This window comes from Saimiri boliviensis, chromosome X, assembly GCF_048565385.1.
Source record: "Saimiri boliviensis isolate mSaiBol1 chromosome X, mSaiBol1.pri, whole genome shotgun sequence".
Lineage (NCBI taxonomy): Eukaryota > Metazoa > Chordata > Mammalia > Primates > Cebidae > Saimiri > Saimiri boliviensis.
In genome coordinates, this window is record NC_133470.1 from 106,558,229 (window position 1) to 106,577,777 (window position 19,549).

The following is a 19,549-nucleotide window of genomic DNA, read 5'->3' on the forward strand; positions in this document are numbered from 1 at the left end:
TTCAACAAATGTCTTTGGTAAGTCATGAAATGGCAACATGCTTTTATGCAGAAAGTTAACTGTTCTATTAAGAGTTTTGAAATATTTTAAAAACCTAAACCCATTAAATTGAGATACAAACTATCACAAAGTCAAATCAAAACTACTAATACACTATGGTAAGTAGAACACTTCTTTAAGGAGGTGATTCCTGAGCAACACTGGAACTAGCGTGAGGCAAGTGAAGTAATTTTCTTAGGCATGAAATGTAAGGGAGTAGAAGAAAACCTCAGTAATCAAGATAAATGATGTCTCAATATGATATTTTTTAACCAAAATTAATTCACAAAAAGCCAGGATGAATCAAACATCAAGTTTAACTAAAGCTAGGGCCCAACAGGGCCAGGATTAGGGTAAGGTGAATGAGATGAGTTATATGAAATTTTGGCACTTGGTTCATTATAAATTTTTTGCATTAATTTTGATAGTTTAAAAATACTACATACAAATGTTGTTTATAATGATTACTGAGTTTTGTGGTACCTTCTCACATTCTGCATCAAAGTGGACTGTCTTACTTGTTTTGCCCTAGTCCTGGCCCTGTGTCTGAGCCTGGTCTTGAAGGACTAATTCACCAGGAAAATGAGAGATATTCCAGGAAGAAAGTGTTACATGAGCAAAGGCAAAGAAGCAATACATAGTAGATCAGATATGGGTTTAGACAGATCACTCTAGCTTCAGTCTGGCGATGGGTTGAGGGAGTAGAGTACACACTAGAGTGAAGGGACAAGTTAGGAGCTTCTGAGATGAAACCCTACAACAAGAATGGTGGGGAAAGGACAAAGTTGAGAAATACAGATGAGGCAAAATTGGCAAACTTGATACCGAATCCAATACTAGAAGGAAGCATAGATACAGAAGAATCAAAGATGATCTAGATGTCTAGTTTAGATGACCCAGTAGGTCTGGGTAGCATGGTACATTATTAGTTGTCTCCCAAAATCTACTCTCCCCTTCTTCAATAACTAGAGTTTTAGTGGGAACATGGTCCCTCAGTTAGAGACTCCATTTCCCAGCCTTTCTTGAAGCTAGATATAGCCATGAAACTAAGTCCTTCAGAATGGAACATGAACAGAAATGATGGTTGAAACTTCCTAGTGTCTTGCTTAGAAGAAAATTGCCTGTATTTCAGAATAGACAAACAGCTCTACTAAACGAGAAAAAGTTGTCCTTGGCAGGGCGCAGTGGCTCACATCTGTAATCCCAGCACTTTGGGAGGCCAAGGTGGGCAGATCACCTGAGCTCAGTAGTTCGACAATAGCCTGGCCAACATGGTAAAACCCCAACTCTACTAAAAATACAAAAATTAGTTGGGCATGGTGGTGTGCACCTGTAATCCCAGCTACCAGGGAGGCTAAGGCAGGAGAATTGCTTGAATCTGGGAGGTGGAGGTTGCAGTGAGCTGAGATCATGACATTGCATTCCAGCCTGGGTGACAGAGTGAGACTCCATCTCAAAAAAAAAAAAAAGAAGTTGTTGGCTTCCTTCCATCTCAGGAAAAAGAAAATTTTAAAAAGTTGTCCTTGCAGAAGAATTCTAGCTAAGAAACATAGATGGAATGATGGAATTAGAAAATCACCATTTTGCAACCTTTAATAAAGTAATTGATTCAGATAATGGTCACCAGCGGAAGAAACCATTAGATGAAGGATTGACAGGAAACTACAAAGGTGGGCTGTCACACCTGAACTCACTGATCAATCTTAACATCCTTATATTGGGACAGCCAAACAATGTGTGCCTCCTAACATGACTAGGTATGACCTTTACAGAAATCTTCCTTTTACAGATATAGAAGATTTAGAGGAACAAGTTAAATGACATCACAAGGAAGCAAAAAGACAAATCCAGAACTTGGAAATTCTAAAGGAGAGCTGATCCCATTTATTTGACAAGTTAATGGCAAAAAGCAAATAAACAAATAAATAAAAGGTACATGGACAGGAGAGGGATACTCTAGAATAAAAGGGACTTCAGAAACATAACTACTAAATATAATGTGTAGGCTTTGGGACCCAAGTTAAACAAATCCACTGTAAAATATTTAAGACAGTCTGGAAATGTAAACACAGATTATTAGATGTTACTAATGAATGAATGTTCGTTTTGTTAAATGCAGCAATAGCATCATGGTTACATAGGAATGTAACAATGGCACCATGGTTATGTAGGAAAATATTCCTTACATGAGATACGCATTGAAGTTTATGGGGTGGGGGGAAATGACAATGTCTGGAATGTGCCTTAAAATAATTCAGAAAAACGGAATAAAAAAAGCAAGTGTAGCAAAATCTTAGCTACCTCGGTGTACAAAGACATTCACTGCACTACGTTATTTTCTACTCATTCATATGTTCAAAATTATTTATGAAAAACTACATATTTAAATATGTAAACTGTTAAAGACAAAAATGGAGGCAACAATTGAGATATACCCCAAGGCCAGCCACCCATCATCAGGTAACGGAAACTGAAGTCATCCCGATTTCCTCATAACTGCTATCTCTGATCATAAACACAAAACATAAGCTTTACATCTTTGTCAGAATTCTTCAGTGAAATGAAACCAACAACTACAATCACTTTAAACAGCTGTTTGCCTTTAAAAGAAAGATCATTTATAACAGCCAATCACAAAAAAGGTCAAAATGTTTCTGCCCTTCTGCTTTATAAACGGCTGTAAGATAAGCTTGTTACCACCTGGTTTAAAGTACCCTGGATTGAGATCTGTACTTTCTCTTATTGCATACAATAAAGTTTAAAATTTTTCCTGATTTTATTTTTAACAAATCAAAAGGAATCTGCTTTCCCTCGACTCTCTTCCCATGGGCTGGAATGGAGGTTTGATGGTGGTCCAACTTCAACTATACAGATTAAAATAATACCAGAGGACAGGGGTCAACCAACATTTTCTGTAAGGGTCCAGACAGTAAATACATTAGGCTTTGCAGGTCTTATAACCTCTGTTGTGACTACTCAGCTCTGCCACTGAAGCACAAAAGCAACCATAGACAATAAATAAATAGGGTGGCTGTGTTCCAATAAAACTTTATTTACAACAGGGAGTGGGCCAGATTTGGCCCACAGACAGTAGTTTGCCAATCCCTGCCCTAGGAGATGGCAGTGCAACAAAAATGAAGAAACCTGGATCCTGGATGACTGCATGAAGTAGTGCTGCCTTACCAGCACTGACTGCAGTCTTCTAGATCAGGCGTCCCCAAACTTTTTACACAGGGGGCCAGTTCACTGTCCCTCAGACCGTTGGAGGGCCGCCACATACTGTGTTCCTCTCACTGACCACCAATGAAAGAGGTGCCCCTTCCTGCAGTGCAGCGGGGGGGCCGGATAAATGGCCTCAGGGGGCCGCATGTAGCCTGCGGGCCGTAGTTTGGGGACTCCTGTTCTAGATGGTTACCTGAGAGAGAAATAAACTTGTATATGGAGACCTTATATTTTTTAGTTTTCTTGTGACAGTAGCTTAGCCTATAACCTGACTGATAGAGTAAGAACTAAAGTACTAAGAATGAAAACAGCCACCAGGGAGAGACTGAAGAGGAGAAAAGAGCTAAAGATGGAACCTAGGTGGGAGAAGAAAAAGACTTAAGGTGTATGCGTAAAAAGGAAGCCCACAAACAAAACCAAGGAATAGGAGACCTAGAAGAAGAATCTAAATAGTGTGGTAACAAAACCAAAAAAGAACTTCAAGTAGAAGGAATTAGTCAAAATAGGTTAAGTAAGATGAGAACTAAAATGTCCACTGGATTGGATAATGTGGACATTACTACTGACCCTGGGGAGAATAATTTCAATCAAGTAGCAGAAGTGATTACAGAAGGTTATGGAGGGAATGGAATGTACAGATTACTCTTTTGTAAAATCTGGATGAGAAGGGAAGAAGAGATAGCATGGTGTTTTAAGGAGGTCAGAGGATCAAGAAAGTATTTTAGGATAGAGAGACTTGACCATATTTATCATTTGAGAGCAGATAACCAGTAAAGAGGAAGATGCTGAAGATAAGAGGAAAAAGGACAAATGATAAAGGTCCCTGATGAAATGGAAGTGAATAAAAGCAGAGTAAAATCAGGGTGTTTTTTTTTTTTTTTTTTAACTTGAGCATGTATCAAAATCACTTGAAAGTCTTGTCCCTTGTCCCTTGTCCCAAGACTGCTGGGTCCCATCCTACCCTTTCTGATTCAGTAGGTGTGGGGTAGGCCCTGATAATTTGCATGTCTAACAAGTTCCCAGGTAATAATGGTCTGGTCTGAAAAACCACTACAGTAAGAACAAGGTAAAGATGGGTATAGATGTAAGTTTACACGTGAAAGGTAGAAAGGACACGAAATTGAGAGGTATAAGGCCAGGCCATAGGAGGTGGGGTTGTCTGCTGAGAGTAAAAGGAACAAGGCGCTCTTCAATTAAATTCTCTTCATAAATACTTGTTCTAAGTGAACAAAAATAAGCAGTGGGGAAAGGTCTCCCTATTCCATAAATGATGCTGGGACAGCAGACTAGCTATATGCCGAAGAATAAAACTAGGCCCCTACCTTTCACCATATACAAAAATTAACTCAAGACAGATTAAAGATTTAAAGGTAAGACCTAAAATCCTAAGAATCCGAAAAGAAAACCTAGGAAACACCATTCTGGACATTGGCCTTGGGAAAGAATTTATGACTAAGTCCTCAAAAGTAATTGCAACAAAACAAAAAATTGACAAGTGGGACCTGATTAAACTAAAAAGCTTCTTCACAGCAAAAGAAACTCCAACAAAGTAAACAGACAACCTACAAAATAGGAGAAGATATTCACAAACTATGCATCTGATGAAAATCTGGCATCTAGCATCTATAAGGAATTTAATTCAACAAGCAAAAACCAATTAACACCATTAAAAAGTGGGCAAAAGACATGGACACTTTATATATTTAAATATATATATATGCACACACACATATGTATATAAACATATATGTGTGTATATATATATGTGTGTATATATATATTTTATTGCATTTAGGTTTTGCGGGTACATGTGAAGAACATGCAGGATTGTTGCATAGGTACACACACGGCAGTGTGGTTTGCTGCCTTCCTCCCCATCACCTACATCTGGCATTTCTCCCCATGTTATCCCTCCCCAACTCCCCACCCCCTGCTGTCCCTCCTCTAGTTCCCCGTGACAGACCCCAGTGTGTGATGCTCCCCTCCCTGTGTCCATGTGTTCTCATTGTTCAACACCCACTTATGAGTGAGAACATGCAGTGGTTGATTTTCTGTTCTTGTGTCCGTTTGCTGCACTTCTTAAAAGAAGACATACAAGCAGCCAACAAACATGAAAAGATGCATAGTATCACTAATCACCAGAGAAATGCAAATCAAAATCACAATGAGATACCATCTCACACCAGTCACAATGGCTATTATTTAAAAGTAAAAACAACAGATGCTGGCAAGGCTGCAGAGAAAAGGGAATGCTTAGACACTGTTGGTGGGAATGTAAATCAGTTCAGCCACTTTGGAAAGCAGTTTGGAGACTTCTCAAGGAACTTAAAACAGAACTACCCTTCAACCCAGCAATCCCATTACTGGGTATACATCCAAAAGAAAAGAAATCATTCTACCAAAAAGACACATAAGAGATAGCATGGGGAGAAATGCCAGATATAGGCGAAGGGGAGGAACGCAGCAAATCACACTGCCATGTGTGTACCTATGCAACAATCTTGCGTGTTCTTCACATGTACCCCAAAACCTAAAAGGCAATAAATAAATAAATATATATATATATATATATATAAAGACACATACACTCCTATGTTCATCACAGCGCTATTCACAATAGCAATGACATGGAATCAACCTAGGTGCCTACCAACAGCAGATTGGATAAAGAAAGTGTGGTATATATACACCATGGAATACTATGCGTCATAAAAGAGAACAAAATCATGTCTTTTGCAACAACATGGATTGAGCTGGAGGCCATTATCCTAAGTGAATTAATGCAAGAACAGAACACCAAATATAGCATGTTCTCACTTATAAGTGGGAGCTAAACATTGCATACTCATGGACAAAGATGTCAACAACAGACATCAGGGAGTAAGAGAGGGGAGAAAGAAGGAGGGGGACAAGGGTTGAAAACTGTCGGGTACCGTGCTCACTATCTGGGTGATGGGATCATTTGTATGCCAAACCTCAACATCATACAATATACCCATGTAATACACCTGCACACGTACTCCCTGAATCTAAAATAAAAGTTGAAAAAAAACTTGTTCTGTAAATCTAAAATGCTATAAAACTTCTGTAAATTACCATCATTTTAGTCCAGAAAGACTACCTCATATTTTTATCCATCAACCACCAGTGGTTTATTTCGTGTGTATTGTTTTTCAAGTCTCTCTCTCTCAGTTCTCAAACCCCTCTCTGAATTGCAATAAACAGATCTCTCCTTCACTAACGTAGCCACTTGTGGTTTTACTAGTGGTCAAATTTTAAAAGGCATGTGTCCTCTTACTTTTTTCTCACAATTCCCTTAAAATAATTTTTAAACAATTTTTTTAAACTTTGGGTTCCCCTCATATATTTTAATTCTATATTTAGTGCTTTTAATTAATCATAAGTAGAAAATATTTATCATTTTATGAAATAAAGATGAAAATTGACATTAAAATCAATGTTTCAGTCTGTGATTTGATAAAATCTTAAAGAAATCCAATTACACTCTTAACAAATCAGCACTGCCAACCTATACTATTCTGGTTCTGAATTCAGAATATCCCCATACAGGCCAAAATGTATCATTTATAATGCAAAATCTCACCCTTAATAGAAATATTAATAAGACAGGGAAAGACAGAGGCATTACAGACTTAAGATGCCCAAATTAGTTATTAAAGTAGGCTTCTCCAAAAACTGTATTTCAATTTATGCCTGTTTGGCATCCCAGGTTATGCCACAGCTCAACATACCATACCAAGATTTAGAATGGGTGGGGACATGTCTTTCTTTTGTAAAATTGAGCAAGGTCTATTATAAACACAGATTCATTCTCGGACCAGTTTTAGGATGAAGTACAAATGGATGTAAGAGATCTGGAAATTGATTCCTATAAAACTGCACAGCCCTTGTAAAAAAAACCTATAGGGCCTTGCATACCTCAATGTGAAGACCAGTGGATTAATTCATATCATAATAAACTGACTGCCATTTATTGAGCATCTACTATACTGAGTACAATGATAGGCAGTTTATACATATATATATTATCGCTAACCCTTTACAACTCTGTTATAAACAGTGTATTATCTTCATTTTTCAAATGATGAAATTGAGGCTTAATGCAGTTAACTGATTTGCCCAAGATTCTATAGCTGGCAAGTGACAGAGTGGGAATCTGAACCCAAATCTGACTCAAAGCTTATGCTCTTTTCAAATCACACTGTAGCTCTCTTACCTTTAGAACATCAGTAGGATTGGCTATAGTGGAAGATATCACTCCTGACACTACCCCACAGATCATATTAATTAAAAGAGTTTCATCTGTAAAAAGGAAAAGAAAAAGACAGGTCTGCTTGTATTAGCGCACCAGTTTCTGATAACACAGTACTGACCTACTGGAGGAAGGGAAGCTTGGTTAGAGAGATGTCTTTCAAAATGAACCATAAAGCTTAGGAAAATAAAGAAACCCAAATATTTCTAGATTTCGAAACAGTGCTAAAATATATTAAAAATTTTAAAATATAAATCACTTCCAAAAAAAATCATTATTTCTAAAGGACACTGGAACACATCCTGTTCTTCTACATAACTATCAATATCTCACACACAAATTCGGAAGGTAGTATTTCCCCTTCGACTTTTTCAAACATCTGAAGAGCATGCTTTTAAAGTCTTTTTCTGGGTGATCATCAACTCTAAACATTTGGGAACTGAATGTTAAAAGAGAAAATCTTATGTCTAATACAAAAACTTATCTGAATATTAATTTTGATAGGCCTTAGATCTCTCCTAGCCTCTGTTAATTTACAGGCTTTCATAGTCAAATATGAAAAAGCAATCATCTCCTCAGTGAGAAAAAAGAACAAAGAACCACAGAGCACATTGTTCTATAGTGAAATTCAATCTTCACCGTTCCTTCACACCATGAAGATCCCATAAACAGAAACTGAATTAACCCAAGTGAAGAATCTATGAAAAAAAATATTTTAGAAAGAGGTGGAAGAGAACCCTTCACGATCCCCCAAGCCTTCAGAAAAAGTTGATTTTAGGACAATAAAGTGATCCAAAGCACATTACTAACCGAAAGGCTTTCCAGCTGTCCCCAAGCATCCAACAGCCCCAGGCCTATAGTAAAATAACCATTTAGTATAGTATCAGGATGGAAAATGCTACAGCAGCAAACAGACATATGACAATGCTGAATATGCATAAGGTGGCCACAGGTACATCAGAATTTAGAAAATAGCCTAAAATTATTCTGCCTAATAAAAGCTTATCAAAATTGCCAGCTAGAAAATGCCTTACAGTTGAAGTCCTCTTATTGATGAAAATAGCATTAATCTTCTGGACAAGATTGTTCCATGTTTCTTTTGGGATAATCAGATGCCTTTTTTGTTGATACGAAAAGGGACAAATTTGAAGAACAGGTCTCTCTTATTCATATATCACCTCTGCAAAGATTTATTCCAAGTTAGAACAAGCTCACTTTGTCCTTGCAGTGACTCTTCTCCCTTCTCAGGCACCTCATGACCAACACTCCTCACTAAGCATGACTTCAACAATCCCTTTGAGTATCACCTCAAAAGAGGGTGAGTATACAGACCTTCTAAACGTTCTACGAATAAGCGCTTCAAGCTTTGGTAAATCCCAATTTTAATGGTGCCATATGATGCTTGTCTTAGCAAAGCTGGGGCAATTCTGCAGAAAGAAAAAAGAATAAAAAAGTTATACTCAACGTGAATCTGCAGATTATACATATCTAGACAGCCTACTCACTTGCACTACCCATCTCATTCCACCCAACAGCAGAATATGAATTTTTTTCAAGCACTCATGAAACACTCACCAAGAAACTGAACATTCTAGGTCATAAAACCAACCTCAACAAATTTAAAAGAACTGAAATCATATACAATATGTTCTCTGACAATGATGGAATCAAACCAGAAATCAATAAGAAAAATCCTCAAACATTTAGAAATTAAACAACATATTTCTAAACAATCTATTGGTCAGACCAAGTGTCAAAGGATATTTTTTAAATTCACAGACCTGAATGACAATAAAATTCAACCTATTAAAATTTATGAGATGCAGTCAAAGCAGAGCTGAGGGAAATTATAGCATGAAATGCTTACATTTAAAAAAAGAGAGGCAGTTTCAAATCAATAATCTATGTTCCTACCTCAAGAAGCTAGAAAAAGATGAGCAAAATAAACCCAAAGCAAGCAAAAGGAAGAAAATAATAAAAAGCACAAATCAATGAAATTGGAAATAGAGAAAAATCAATGAAACAAAAAGTTGGCTCTCTAAAAAAAAAAAAATCAACAAAACTGATAAACCTCTAGTAAGACTCACAAAGATAAAAAGACAGAAGACGCAAATCAGAAATGAAACAGGGACTGGCACTACAATTCTTGCAGCCATTAAAAAGACAATAAGAGTACAGTAAAACAACTTTATACTCATAAATTTAACACCTTAGAAGAAATCGACAAATTCCTTGAAAACCACAAGCTTTACCAAAACTCAACTAGATAAAACAGCTCAATCTGAGTAAGATTCATACCCATTGCAATGGACTGAATGTTTTTATCATCCCCAAATCAGGATCTTAAAATCCTAACCCCCAATATGAAGGTAATAGGAGATGATTACATCATGAGAGTGAAGCCCTTATGAATAGGATTAGTGCCCTTATAAACGGGATCCCAGAGAGTTCCCTCACTCTCTTTCTGCCATGTGAGTATACAATTAGAAGTCTTGGCAGTCTGCAACCCAGAAAAGAGCCCTCAGCAGAATCTGACCATACTGGCACCCTGATCTCAGATTTCCTGCCTCCAGAACTGTAAGAAATAAATTCTGGTTGTTTATAAGTCACCCAGTCTATGGTACTTTGTTATAGCAGCCCAAACTAAGACAACCATTAAAGAATTTGCATTCTGAATTTAAATGTTCCCAAAAAAGAAATTTTCAAGCCCAGATAATTTCACTGGGGAATTCTATAAAACATTTAAAAAATTAGCACCAAGCATACATAGTCCCTTCCAGAAAACAGAAGAGGGAATGCTTCCCAACTTACTTTAAGTAGTATTACGCTGATACCAACCAGATAAAAACAGTACAAAAAAGGAAAACAACAGACCAATGTCTCTCATGAACTTAGATGCAAAAATCCTTATGAAAATATTGGTAAACTGAATCCAACAATTTATAAAAAGAATTATACATCATTACTTACCTAACAGATTTTTTTTTAAATCAACCTCTACTTTCTAACAGTTGCAGATATGTCTCTAATCATATCAACAAGGAGGTCCTAGAGCCAAAATTTCACCCTATTTAAGTTCTCCTTTAAACTGGAGACATTCTCATTCATACCTCCTTTGGGATTCTTCCAAATTGCAGAACTATACTGTAGGAGGTATAAATAGAAAGCAGGAGCTCAAATGGTTAGGATTTTAAAATGATGACTAAATATGCATATTTCTCACTTTATTGCTTGCTATCAGAAAAGAAAATATCTTGTGATTCATCCATGCTGATTAAAGAACAAGGTGAAACAGATGATCCACAAGTCAGGATGGTGGATCATCTTCAGGATGTACTACTTGATTTTTCCAAGAAAGTTACCTTTTAAATTAAGTCTAACATAGTTTAATGATGCAACATAGTTTAACAATAAAATTGACGTCATTCTCTGAGCAATAAACTGGTAGCCTAGATACAGGAGTGGCCTAGGAAACTGGCAACAGATGAACTACAAACTAGACAGGAAACCACCAACTTATGGCTAATCAAAAGGTGACAATAAAGATGAGTCTCCCTCTCTCTAATTATGCACTTTCTGTTTAAACTGCAAGAATAATATTTTTTCAAAGAGGAAAATTTTAAAGGAAGTCAGAATTTGCCAACTCAGGAGGGTATCACAAAATATATACAATTAATTGGTGCTGTTATTAACAGTGGCTATTAATGACTCTTGGGAAATCCGGTGAAAGCCTATGCTGCAACGACATATCCATTTAAAAATGTTATCACTTATAGTCAATGAACACAAAACCCAAAGCTCAAGACTTAGGGGAAATATAAACTGGCATATCAATACTGAATTACGAGTTGAAATAGTGAATGTGAAACAGACACAAACTATCAGACAGCTGAAATATATGACTTCTTCAAAAAGCATTTCTATTAATGATATAAGGAAAGAATCAGTCTTACCCTGAATAGAGAGCCAATACACCTTCCTCTTTACAGATGCGAAACAGCGCATGGAACATCCCTCTATACTTTATCTCTTTGAAACGGGCATCAATGCTTTGGCCTTGAACCTGAAGTCGTGTTTTGGTAAGGTCCACAGGAAAAGTTCCTATAAAGGGACACACTCATTTATAAGTATGTCCAAAGAATCACAGTTAAGTTGTTGCTAAATATAAGCCAAGGACAATATTTGAATCCTGAGACAAAGTCCTTTTTATGACACATAGAAGAGCGCTACTAGAATACCACTGTCAGAAGACACGAGTTGTATGTGGTAAATGAAATGCATTATACTATACACAGGCAGCACCATTTGACCTGCAGTATACTTCAAACTGTAATATAATAAAATGCTTTAAGCTTGTCCTAACGTATTATGCATGCAAAATAATTAAATGTTGTTTATTATTTCATCTGTAACATACAATCTGGCATTTATCAGTCTCCTTCCTTCCCCTTCCCACTTCAAGTCTCCCCACCTCTATGTCTCATAAAATCTCCCCAAACTTTCACAAAGATAGGAAAGCATGGGATTGCTGCTCCAGATGCTCTTATACAGTGTTACAAAGTTTTGTGGGTTTTCTCTTTTATCTGTTTACAAGAAACAAATACTCCTCTAATATTATGAAAGATAATGGCAAAGTCCTATTTGGTTCTACTCATCCTGGTCCCTTAGGTAATTCAGGACTAATGCCTATAGAGTGCTTGGGGGGAAAATTTCTTTAACCAAACATCTTATGTCAACAAACATAAGTGGTCATTACATTGACAAAATATATTTCAGGGTATAAAACTAACAAGGTGGTTAGGTAGCTCTGGTCACTGATGACCCGAATATTACAACACTATAGGATATGCCAAGAAAGTCAGTAGTCACTTATGAATAGTTTAGGAAAGAGAAAATCTGGAAGATGAAAAAATGACAATCTAAAAATATATTAAAATTAAAATCATATAGAAGAGAATCTTGTTTGATCTTGTTAGTATATTTTCTCCTAAAATGGAACAGAGGTTTGAAAAAAAGGACTTTCAGTACAAAGAAACTTATAAACAATTTAGCATAGAAGACCATCAATAAATACAGCAAAAACCCTTATGACATATCCAACTCCCTCTATACATGCATGTCTTTTACTTAAGCCTAGCAAATTAACAAATAACTAAACTACCAAAAAAGCTTTCCTGAGTTTGACTTTTCTTAACTTAATCTGCTACACCATTAGTAGTACTCTCTCTGAAATATTACTTCATGGATTTGAGACAATTTTTAAAATAAAGCAAGCTTATTTTTTATCTAGCTTTCACCAAAAATAACCATCACCATAAGCCACCATCTATACCATATAATGCAGATTTGTTATTTCTCACATTCTTACCAAACTCAGCCACGATAGAGGCAAGGCCGCCATATACAAAGGGTTTCCAATTCAGACCAGACATCTCATGACTTACAGTGGTACTTTTCTGGTGCTAAAAATAAACACAAATCAGAACAAGGCACAAGAGTGAGGAGCATTTGTTAGCGTCTGATCGTATAATTTAGAAAAACAAATTGGCAAATAAAACAGATGTAAAGGAAAAAAACCCACCAAGTGGAATGACACAAAATGGGGGATCCTGTTTTATGTGCTGGATGATCATGAGTTTATTCTTTACTGACATTTTGTAGGGGTAGGCATGTGATTCACTCAGAGATCAACCTGTGCCCTTCTTTCTCTCTAGTTTCTTTAATGTTATACTCATCCCCACCCAGAGAAGAGGCTTCAGTCCATCCAGCACACCCAACTTTGACATTCAACTAGATAATTACAAATGAAGGAATCTGGAATTTAAATTATATAGGCTGAGGCATCTTATAAAAGCAGTTCATGGTATTCAGTTAGCTTGATTCAGGTAAAAAGCACAGGCTCCAACTACTACCCTCTCATATTCTTAGCCTTCCTATATGCGCCACTAAACTTTAAAGTTTCTAGCTATATGTAACTTTGCCTCCCAACCAGGCCCAGGCTGAGCTAAGCACCTTTTCACCTTCCTTCTAGCCAGCACCCAAAGGAATGATAGCAATATGATGTCTCTCTTCCCTCTGACATTTAATGTACATCCATCTAGTGGATATCCTTTTCCTTCCTCCTGGCCTTTGAAAACACACAAATACTTTTCTTCTTTTATGTTCTAGTTCTTTAACAACATATTCTGCTCCCAGCCTCCCTTTTCTCCTTCCCTATCCCACCCCCGTTAGACGTGTCATTGTCAATCTTTTCAACTTTACTCTCTTTTTCTGCCACTCTCAGCTTGTTCTCTCTTGGATTTTATTTTTTCCACAGCTCTGGCCTCCAGTTTTGCAAATTTTGGCATGTATTAGAATCATCTAGAAGGCCTATTAAAACATAGATTGTTGAGCCTCCCCCTTAGAGTTTCTTATTGGTGGTGAGGCCCTGAGAATTTGCAAGATCCCAAATAACGCCGATGCTTCCACACTTAAGAACTGTTCTAGGCATTGCTTACTAAATCCTGGTCCACCTGAAAGTAGTATCTATTCTTAGCACAGACTCTCAGATTTCCTTCAAATATTCCTTTTTCAGAGCTTCACAGTATGTATACATCTGAATTTCAAAAGCAACTTCCAAGTGGTTTACGGGCAGGAATGCAGACTCCTGAAGTCAGACTGCTAAAATTTAAATACTAACTCCATATTCATTTCTTGACTCCACCACTTACTAGTTCTGTGACCTTGGGCAAGTTATTTAATCTATCTATGGCTCCACCTTCTGAACTGTAAAATGGAACTAATAATAAAAACTAATAGGGCTGTTGTGAAAATTAAATAATATATGAAAAACGCCTTGAAAAGTACCTGGCACCTAGGTCAATAACCGTTAGTTAACTATCATTACTACATTTTTAAACATTTAAGTACCCAAATTTACCTCTTAACAGACATTACTTGTTGTCCACCCCTCCCTCCCATTGCCCAAGCTGGGGTTAGCACCTTTGAGTCACAGTATCCCTTTAAAGGTTTTGCTTTGCTTCCACATTAAGGAATTCTCTGTAACTAAGCACAATACAATTTTTCAGAGAAGATAGCAAACATGCTGATTAAATGCTTTAGTTACAGACCACAAAAAATCATCATGAAGGCTTCCTCTCAAGCACAGTAGAGTCTGGGATAGATAGCCCTTTTGGAGGAAAGTTGTCGAAAAGAATTCTAATGAGCAAAGTAGGAACAGCCATTTCAAATAACAACTGCAGCTGGAAATAAGAGTCTTGAAGACCAAATATTACCTTATCAAGATTTATGTCATGCCCAGGTTTTCTGATTAGAATTGATAGTAAACTATGACACATACGGTGAGAGTAGAAATGGAAAAGCAAGACCGCGGCATATCCCCCTCTTTGAGTTTGTGAGGAAAAATTAACTCTCCATTCACAAATTTCGAGATTGCCCCAAAATAGTCTTTTAAAGGTTTAAGACAGCTACTGCGCTTCTCTCCAAAACTTTCTCTTTACAACTTTTTTCAACTCTTTGCATTATAGAGAAAGCCTCTGTCACAATTTTACAACCTTATACCCAGCCCTTTCATAAGAAAGATGTGCTTAGGATTAGGGAGAAATGATACATCAGTGAAAGGCAGGGAGCAAGGAGGACATGGCAGAAAGACCAAAGCCCAGTAGCCCAGTGGCTCCCTAATGAAATTCCCACAATTCTGGGGCAAAATGACAAAAATAAGGGCACTGAGTGCTTTTTTTTTCCAGGTAAATATATTTAATTTAGGGACTGTCTATTATTAAGAGATCACATCCTTCTTACACCTGGAGCATAGGCTGACTAGCCTGTGTTTGTGTATCCTCCCCACACATTCATTTACATTTTACTGGCCCACGAAATCCAAACATCTGGGGACCACAGGCAAAACTCAACATTGCCACAATCACCACGTCCCTACCACCCTCCTCTGACAGTAAAATCTCTCTCACTCCAATGTTCAGAAAAAATCTTATCAACAAATCCTGGATCATCTTTGATTAGATCTGTCTTTAGACACTCCCTCCTCATATTGAGCCAAAAGTCTGTCTTCCTCTAATTTGTACCCGGTCTTTGGAGTAATATTCAACAGATGGCATTCTTTTTCCCTAGGCAAGCCCTTTAAACACTTAAAGACAGCTGTGATGTTCTCTTACATCTATGTTTCTCGGACTACATATTCACGATCGTTCTCTTCATTTGCACATTATACTTCAATTACTACAGCTGAAAATTGCACTCACTTTTTTAGGAGCCACATCACATTATCGAATCATTAAACTGTCAGCTGAAACCTCCAAGTCTTTTAAATAAAGTTGTCTACATGCATGCCTGTTGTGTCACACCTATTGGACAGGTGTGCAATATTACTTGAACCTTCTTTTATCCCTTCTATATCTTAATCTCAGGCATAAAAATGACTAGGATGAGGTTCAGCTTCAAGATGTCCCATGTTATTTTCTCTCTTAACTAAGTAAGATCCATGAGGGAGGATACAGTACTTTTTATAACCTCCATTACAGCTTGCACAGAACTGAGTACACATCCATTCGAAATTTAGTTGGTTTCGCAGTGTGATGTCTTTTACCTCTGTATGCAGCCTGTATATAAAGGATTGCAGGGAAAACCAGAAAGGTAACTTGCTGGACCTGGTCAATCCCGCACACCCTGTACATGACACTATCTTGATCCCCAGATATTCTCTGCCTACAAGCCTGCTTCCCTTGCTTTTGTTGCAAGGAATTACTTCAAGCCCTCTGAAAATTATTTTAACTTGTAGGGGCTAACCCCACATATGGGTAAAAGTAGTCATATATAAGGTAAAATAGAAATATAGTACCTTAAATATTTTTACTGCATAGAGAAACCAATGAAAATTGTCATTAAAAATGCCAACATTTATTCTGAAGATCTGACTTCAGAAAATTTGATAAATTAATGAGTGAGAGAAAGAATGTCCCAGAATACAAGTTACATAGCCCTATACTACTCCAAAGATCTGGTCAGGAAACTCTGGGTCCCTTTCCTGCTTTCTCCTTTAAGAAAAAGCAGGAATTAAAGATTCTCAGATTCAGAAGGTAACAATGGACAGCTAAGCAGATATTATTGAAGGCATGCTAAATGCCCAAACCTGCAATGTACTTTGGGTATAATCATGCCTGAAAAACAGAGCTACTAGAAAAATTAGAAATCACAAGTGTCAAAAAGAAAAGAAAAGAAAAACACAGCTATACGTTCTAGCACCAAGACAGTATTTACCATTCAAGCTATCTTTCCTGAATAAACAATGAGACGGGACAGGGGGAAAAAGTAGAAAATATAGTACTTGCCTTTCAAGAGCTTATAATCTGGTGGAAGAAATCAAAGTAGTTCGTTAGAGAAAAATTAAGTGCTAAACTGTGTGGTACAAACTTTAAGAGCAAGAGGAGCATAGAAAAGATTACAATCAGCATGGGCTTGAATAATTTGAAAACTGTGGAGGTGAGAGAATGTAAATTGAACCTTGAGAGAGGGTAGGTACATTCTGGTTAGGTGCAGGGAAGGGAGAGGGGCAGGGAAGAGACAGAATGAACAGAAACACAAATGTGGGAACAAGCACAGCATGTAGAAGCAGGCATCAGCATGGTCTGTGCTAAGAAGAAAGGAACCTAATTGCAACAAAGAATTCCCTTGTTGACTGGAACAGTATTCGACAAGAAGTGTATCAGACAAGGAGTATGTTATGTTGAAAGGCTGGAAACCAAGGGGTGCGGGTGGGGTGGGGGTGGGGTGGGGAGGTGGGGTATAGGAGGGGGCTGCAAGTTTTGCATGTGTATATGTTTTTAACAGCGAAGTGACTTGAGAAAATCCACATTTTAGTTAGCCTATTAGGGCTGCTGGAAACACGGTGGATTACATTACAAACGGGAGACCCAGGGAGACTAGCTTAGGATGGTGCAAAGTACAGCAGACGAAGACGCTTGTTGGCACTGAAGTTAGAGATAGACTTCCCAAATGAAGACACAAAGAACTTGATGATGTAGGGAATGAAGACGAGGGAAGAGTTCATGATAAAGCTAAGCATCTCTAGCCTGGGGGTGGGAAAAACAACAAGGAATCACTAATAGGAAACTATAAATGTCCCTGCTGTTATCTTGTCTGAGAAACTAATTCATGCTGATAACAGCTGTCATGCCAATCAAGTAACTGAACTGCATTTTAATAGATGCCTTCAACGCCTTGATCTCAGGAGTGACAGGGGGTAGAAACCAAAGGGGAGCATCTCTCAACAGCATCCCTCACACTAATACAATGGAGGTGTTTGCTTACTCCGCTTACAATCACGGCCGCCGTTGCAAACTTCACCCTTAGAAAAATTAGGATTATTCCGGGAAAGATACCCATTCACCCTCTGGATAGCAGGATCTTGCCAGTTCCTCAGCTGTCAGAGCGAGCTCGTGGAGAGAAGGGAGGCGCCTGAAGGAGGCGGCCTCCCAGGGGGGTCGAGGAAGCAGGGTTCAATCGAAGAAGTAAAACCACCGATGCCAGAAGAGTGAAAGACAGGGAAGGGACTCAGCTGAGGGGAGAGAGAGACCAGAGGACCGTTAAGCCCCTCCCAGGCCGGGAACCAGGCCAGCCCGGCCCCGCGCGGCCTGGCGCGGCCCAGCCCCGCTCCCCAGCCTGGAAGTCCAGGAGCTCCCCCTCACCTGCTCCGGCTCATCGGACGACTGGGAAGCTGAGGCTCCCACAGTCGGAAACGCTACTGCAGTGCCAACCCGGAAGCATTGAAACCAACGGAAGTAACCAAGGCGTTGCTTCGGCAACGGTGGCGCAGCCATTTCAACTCCGCCCCTTCCAAAGCTAAAAACAAAGGCGCGAAATAAGAGGCGTAAGCGGCAGGTGTCTGAAGGCGAGGGTAGGAACCACTGGGGGCGCAGAGGCCTAGAGGGGGCAACCGGGCTTGCGGGAGGTGGAGGTAGGGGAGCTAAGGCGTTAGAAGTTGGCAGCTTCATGCAGTTAATGTGCTCGCCAGAGGGAAAAGAGGTGCCGCCTCGTCACCGCGATACCTACCAACCTGGCGCGTGCTAGAAAAGAAGGGCAGAGCGAGAGGAAGGGGCCTCGCCCGGGTATCGGGGCTTGAGGGGTGGGGCCAGAAGAGTGGTGGGCGTGATACTCTGCGCGCGCGGAGTACGAAAACGGCGGCAACGTGAAGGGGGTGGGGCAAAGGCTTCAAAATAAAAGTAGGAAAATGAGACACTGGGGTGAGCCGAATTTAGTGAGGTGCCTGGGCTCGATAATAAAATAAAGATCAAGGCCAGGCGCGGTGGCTCACGCCTGTAATTCCAGCACTTTAGGAGTACGGGCACATCACCCGATGCCAGGAGTTTGAGACCAGCCTGGCCAACATGGTGAAATCCCGTCTCTACTAAATATACAAAAAAAAAAAAAAAAAAAGATTAGCTGGGTGTGGTGGCGCGTGCCTGTGGTCTCAGCTACTCGGGAGGCTGAGGCAGGAAAATCGCTGGAACCTCGGAGGCAGAGGTTGCAGTTAGCTGAGATCCCGCCACTGCACTCCAGCCTGGGGTGACAGAGCAAGACTCCATCAAAGAAGGAAAGAGAGAGAGAAAGGGAGGGAGTGAGGGAAGGAAGGAAGGGAAAGAGAGAGAAAGGGAGAGAGAGGGTAAGGAAGGGAGGGAGGGAGAAAGGAAGGGAGAAAAAGGGAGATAGAGGGGAAGGAAGAAAGGGGGGGAGGGAGGGAGGAAGATCGAGAAAGCACCTACTGGACGTCAGACATTAACGAATGAAAAATTAGCGTCAGGCCCCATACTGGAAGCTCTCGCTTTAATCAGAAACTTTACTTAAGAAAAAGCAACTTGGATACCGAAAAGGGGATCATAAAAAGCTTAACAGATGAGGCAGAAAAACACCAACAGGAGAAATCCCAGTTAATACAAATCTCATAATCCGTCAGAAGATGACAAGAATCCGACGCCCGGTTTCCGGCTCCAGCCCCTGTAGACG

At 39.0% G+C, this 19,549-nt stretch overlaps 1 protein-coding gene across 3 annotated transcripts in view; it reads right to left on the minus strand.

The window, feature by feature from the left end:
• SLC25A14 (solute carrier family 25 member 14) overlaps positions 1-18,315 on the minus strand; it is a 39,454-nt gene extending 21,139 nt beyond the window's left edge. Inside the window, exons 1-6 of one of the 3 annotated variants that reach the window (XM_010341734.3) lie at positions 18,235-18,292; positions 17,867-18,104; positions 12,903-12,996; positions 11,488-11,635; positions 8,867-8,961; positions 7,499-7,584 (exon numbers count right to left, since the gene is read on the minus strand). In XM_010341734.3, coding sequence (XP_010340036.2) covers positions 7,499-7,584; positions 8,867-8,961; positions 11,488-11,635; positions 12,903-12,996; positions 17,867-17,932 — 489 coding nt within the window. In that variant the 5' untranslated portion in view covers positions 17,933-18,104; positions 18,235-18,292. Of the gene's footprint in view, positions 1-7,498; positions 7,585-8,866; positions 8,962-11,487; positions 11,636-12,902; positions 12,997-17,857; positions 18,105-18,234 lie in introns of all 3 variants that reach the window. The other 2 variants (XM_003931124.4, XM_010341735.3) reach the window with 2 other exon arrangements.
• Positions 18,316-19,549: the final 1,234 nt, after the last annotated feature.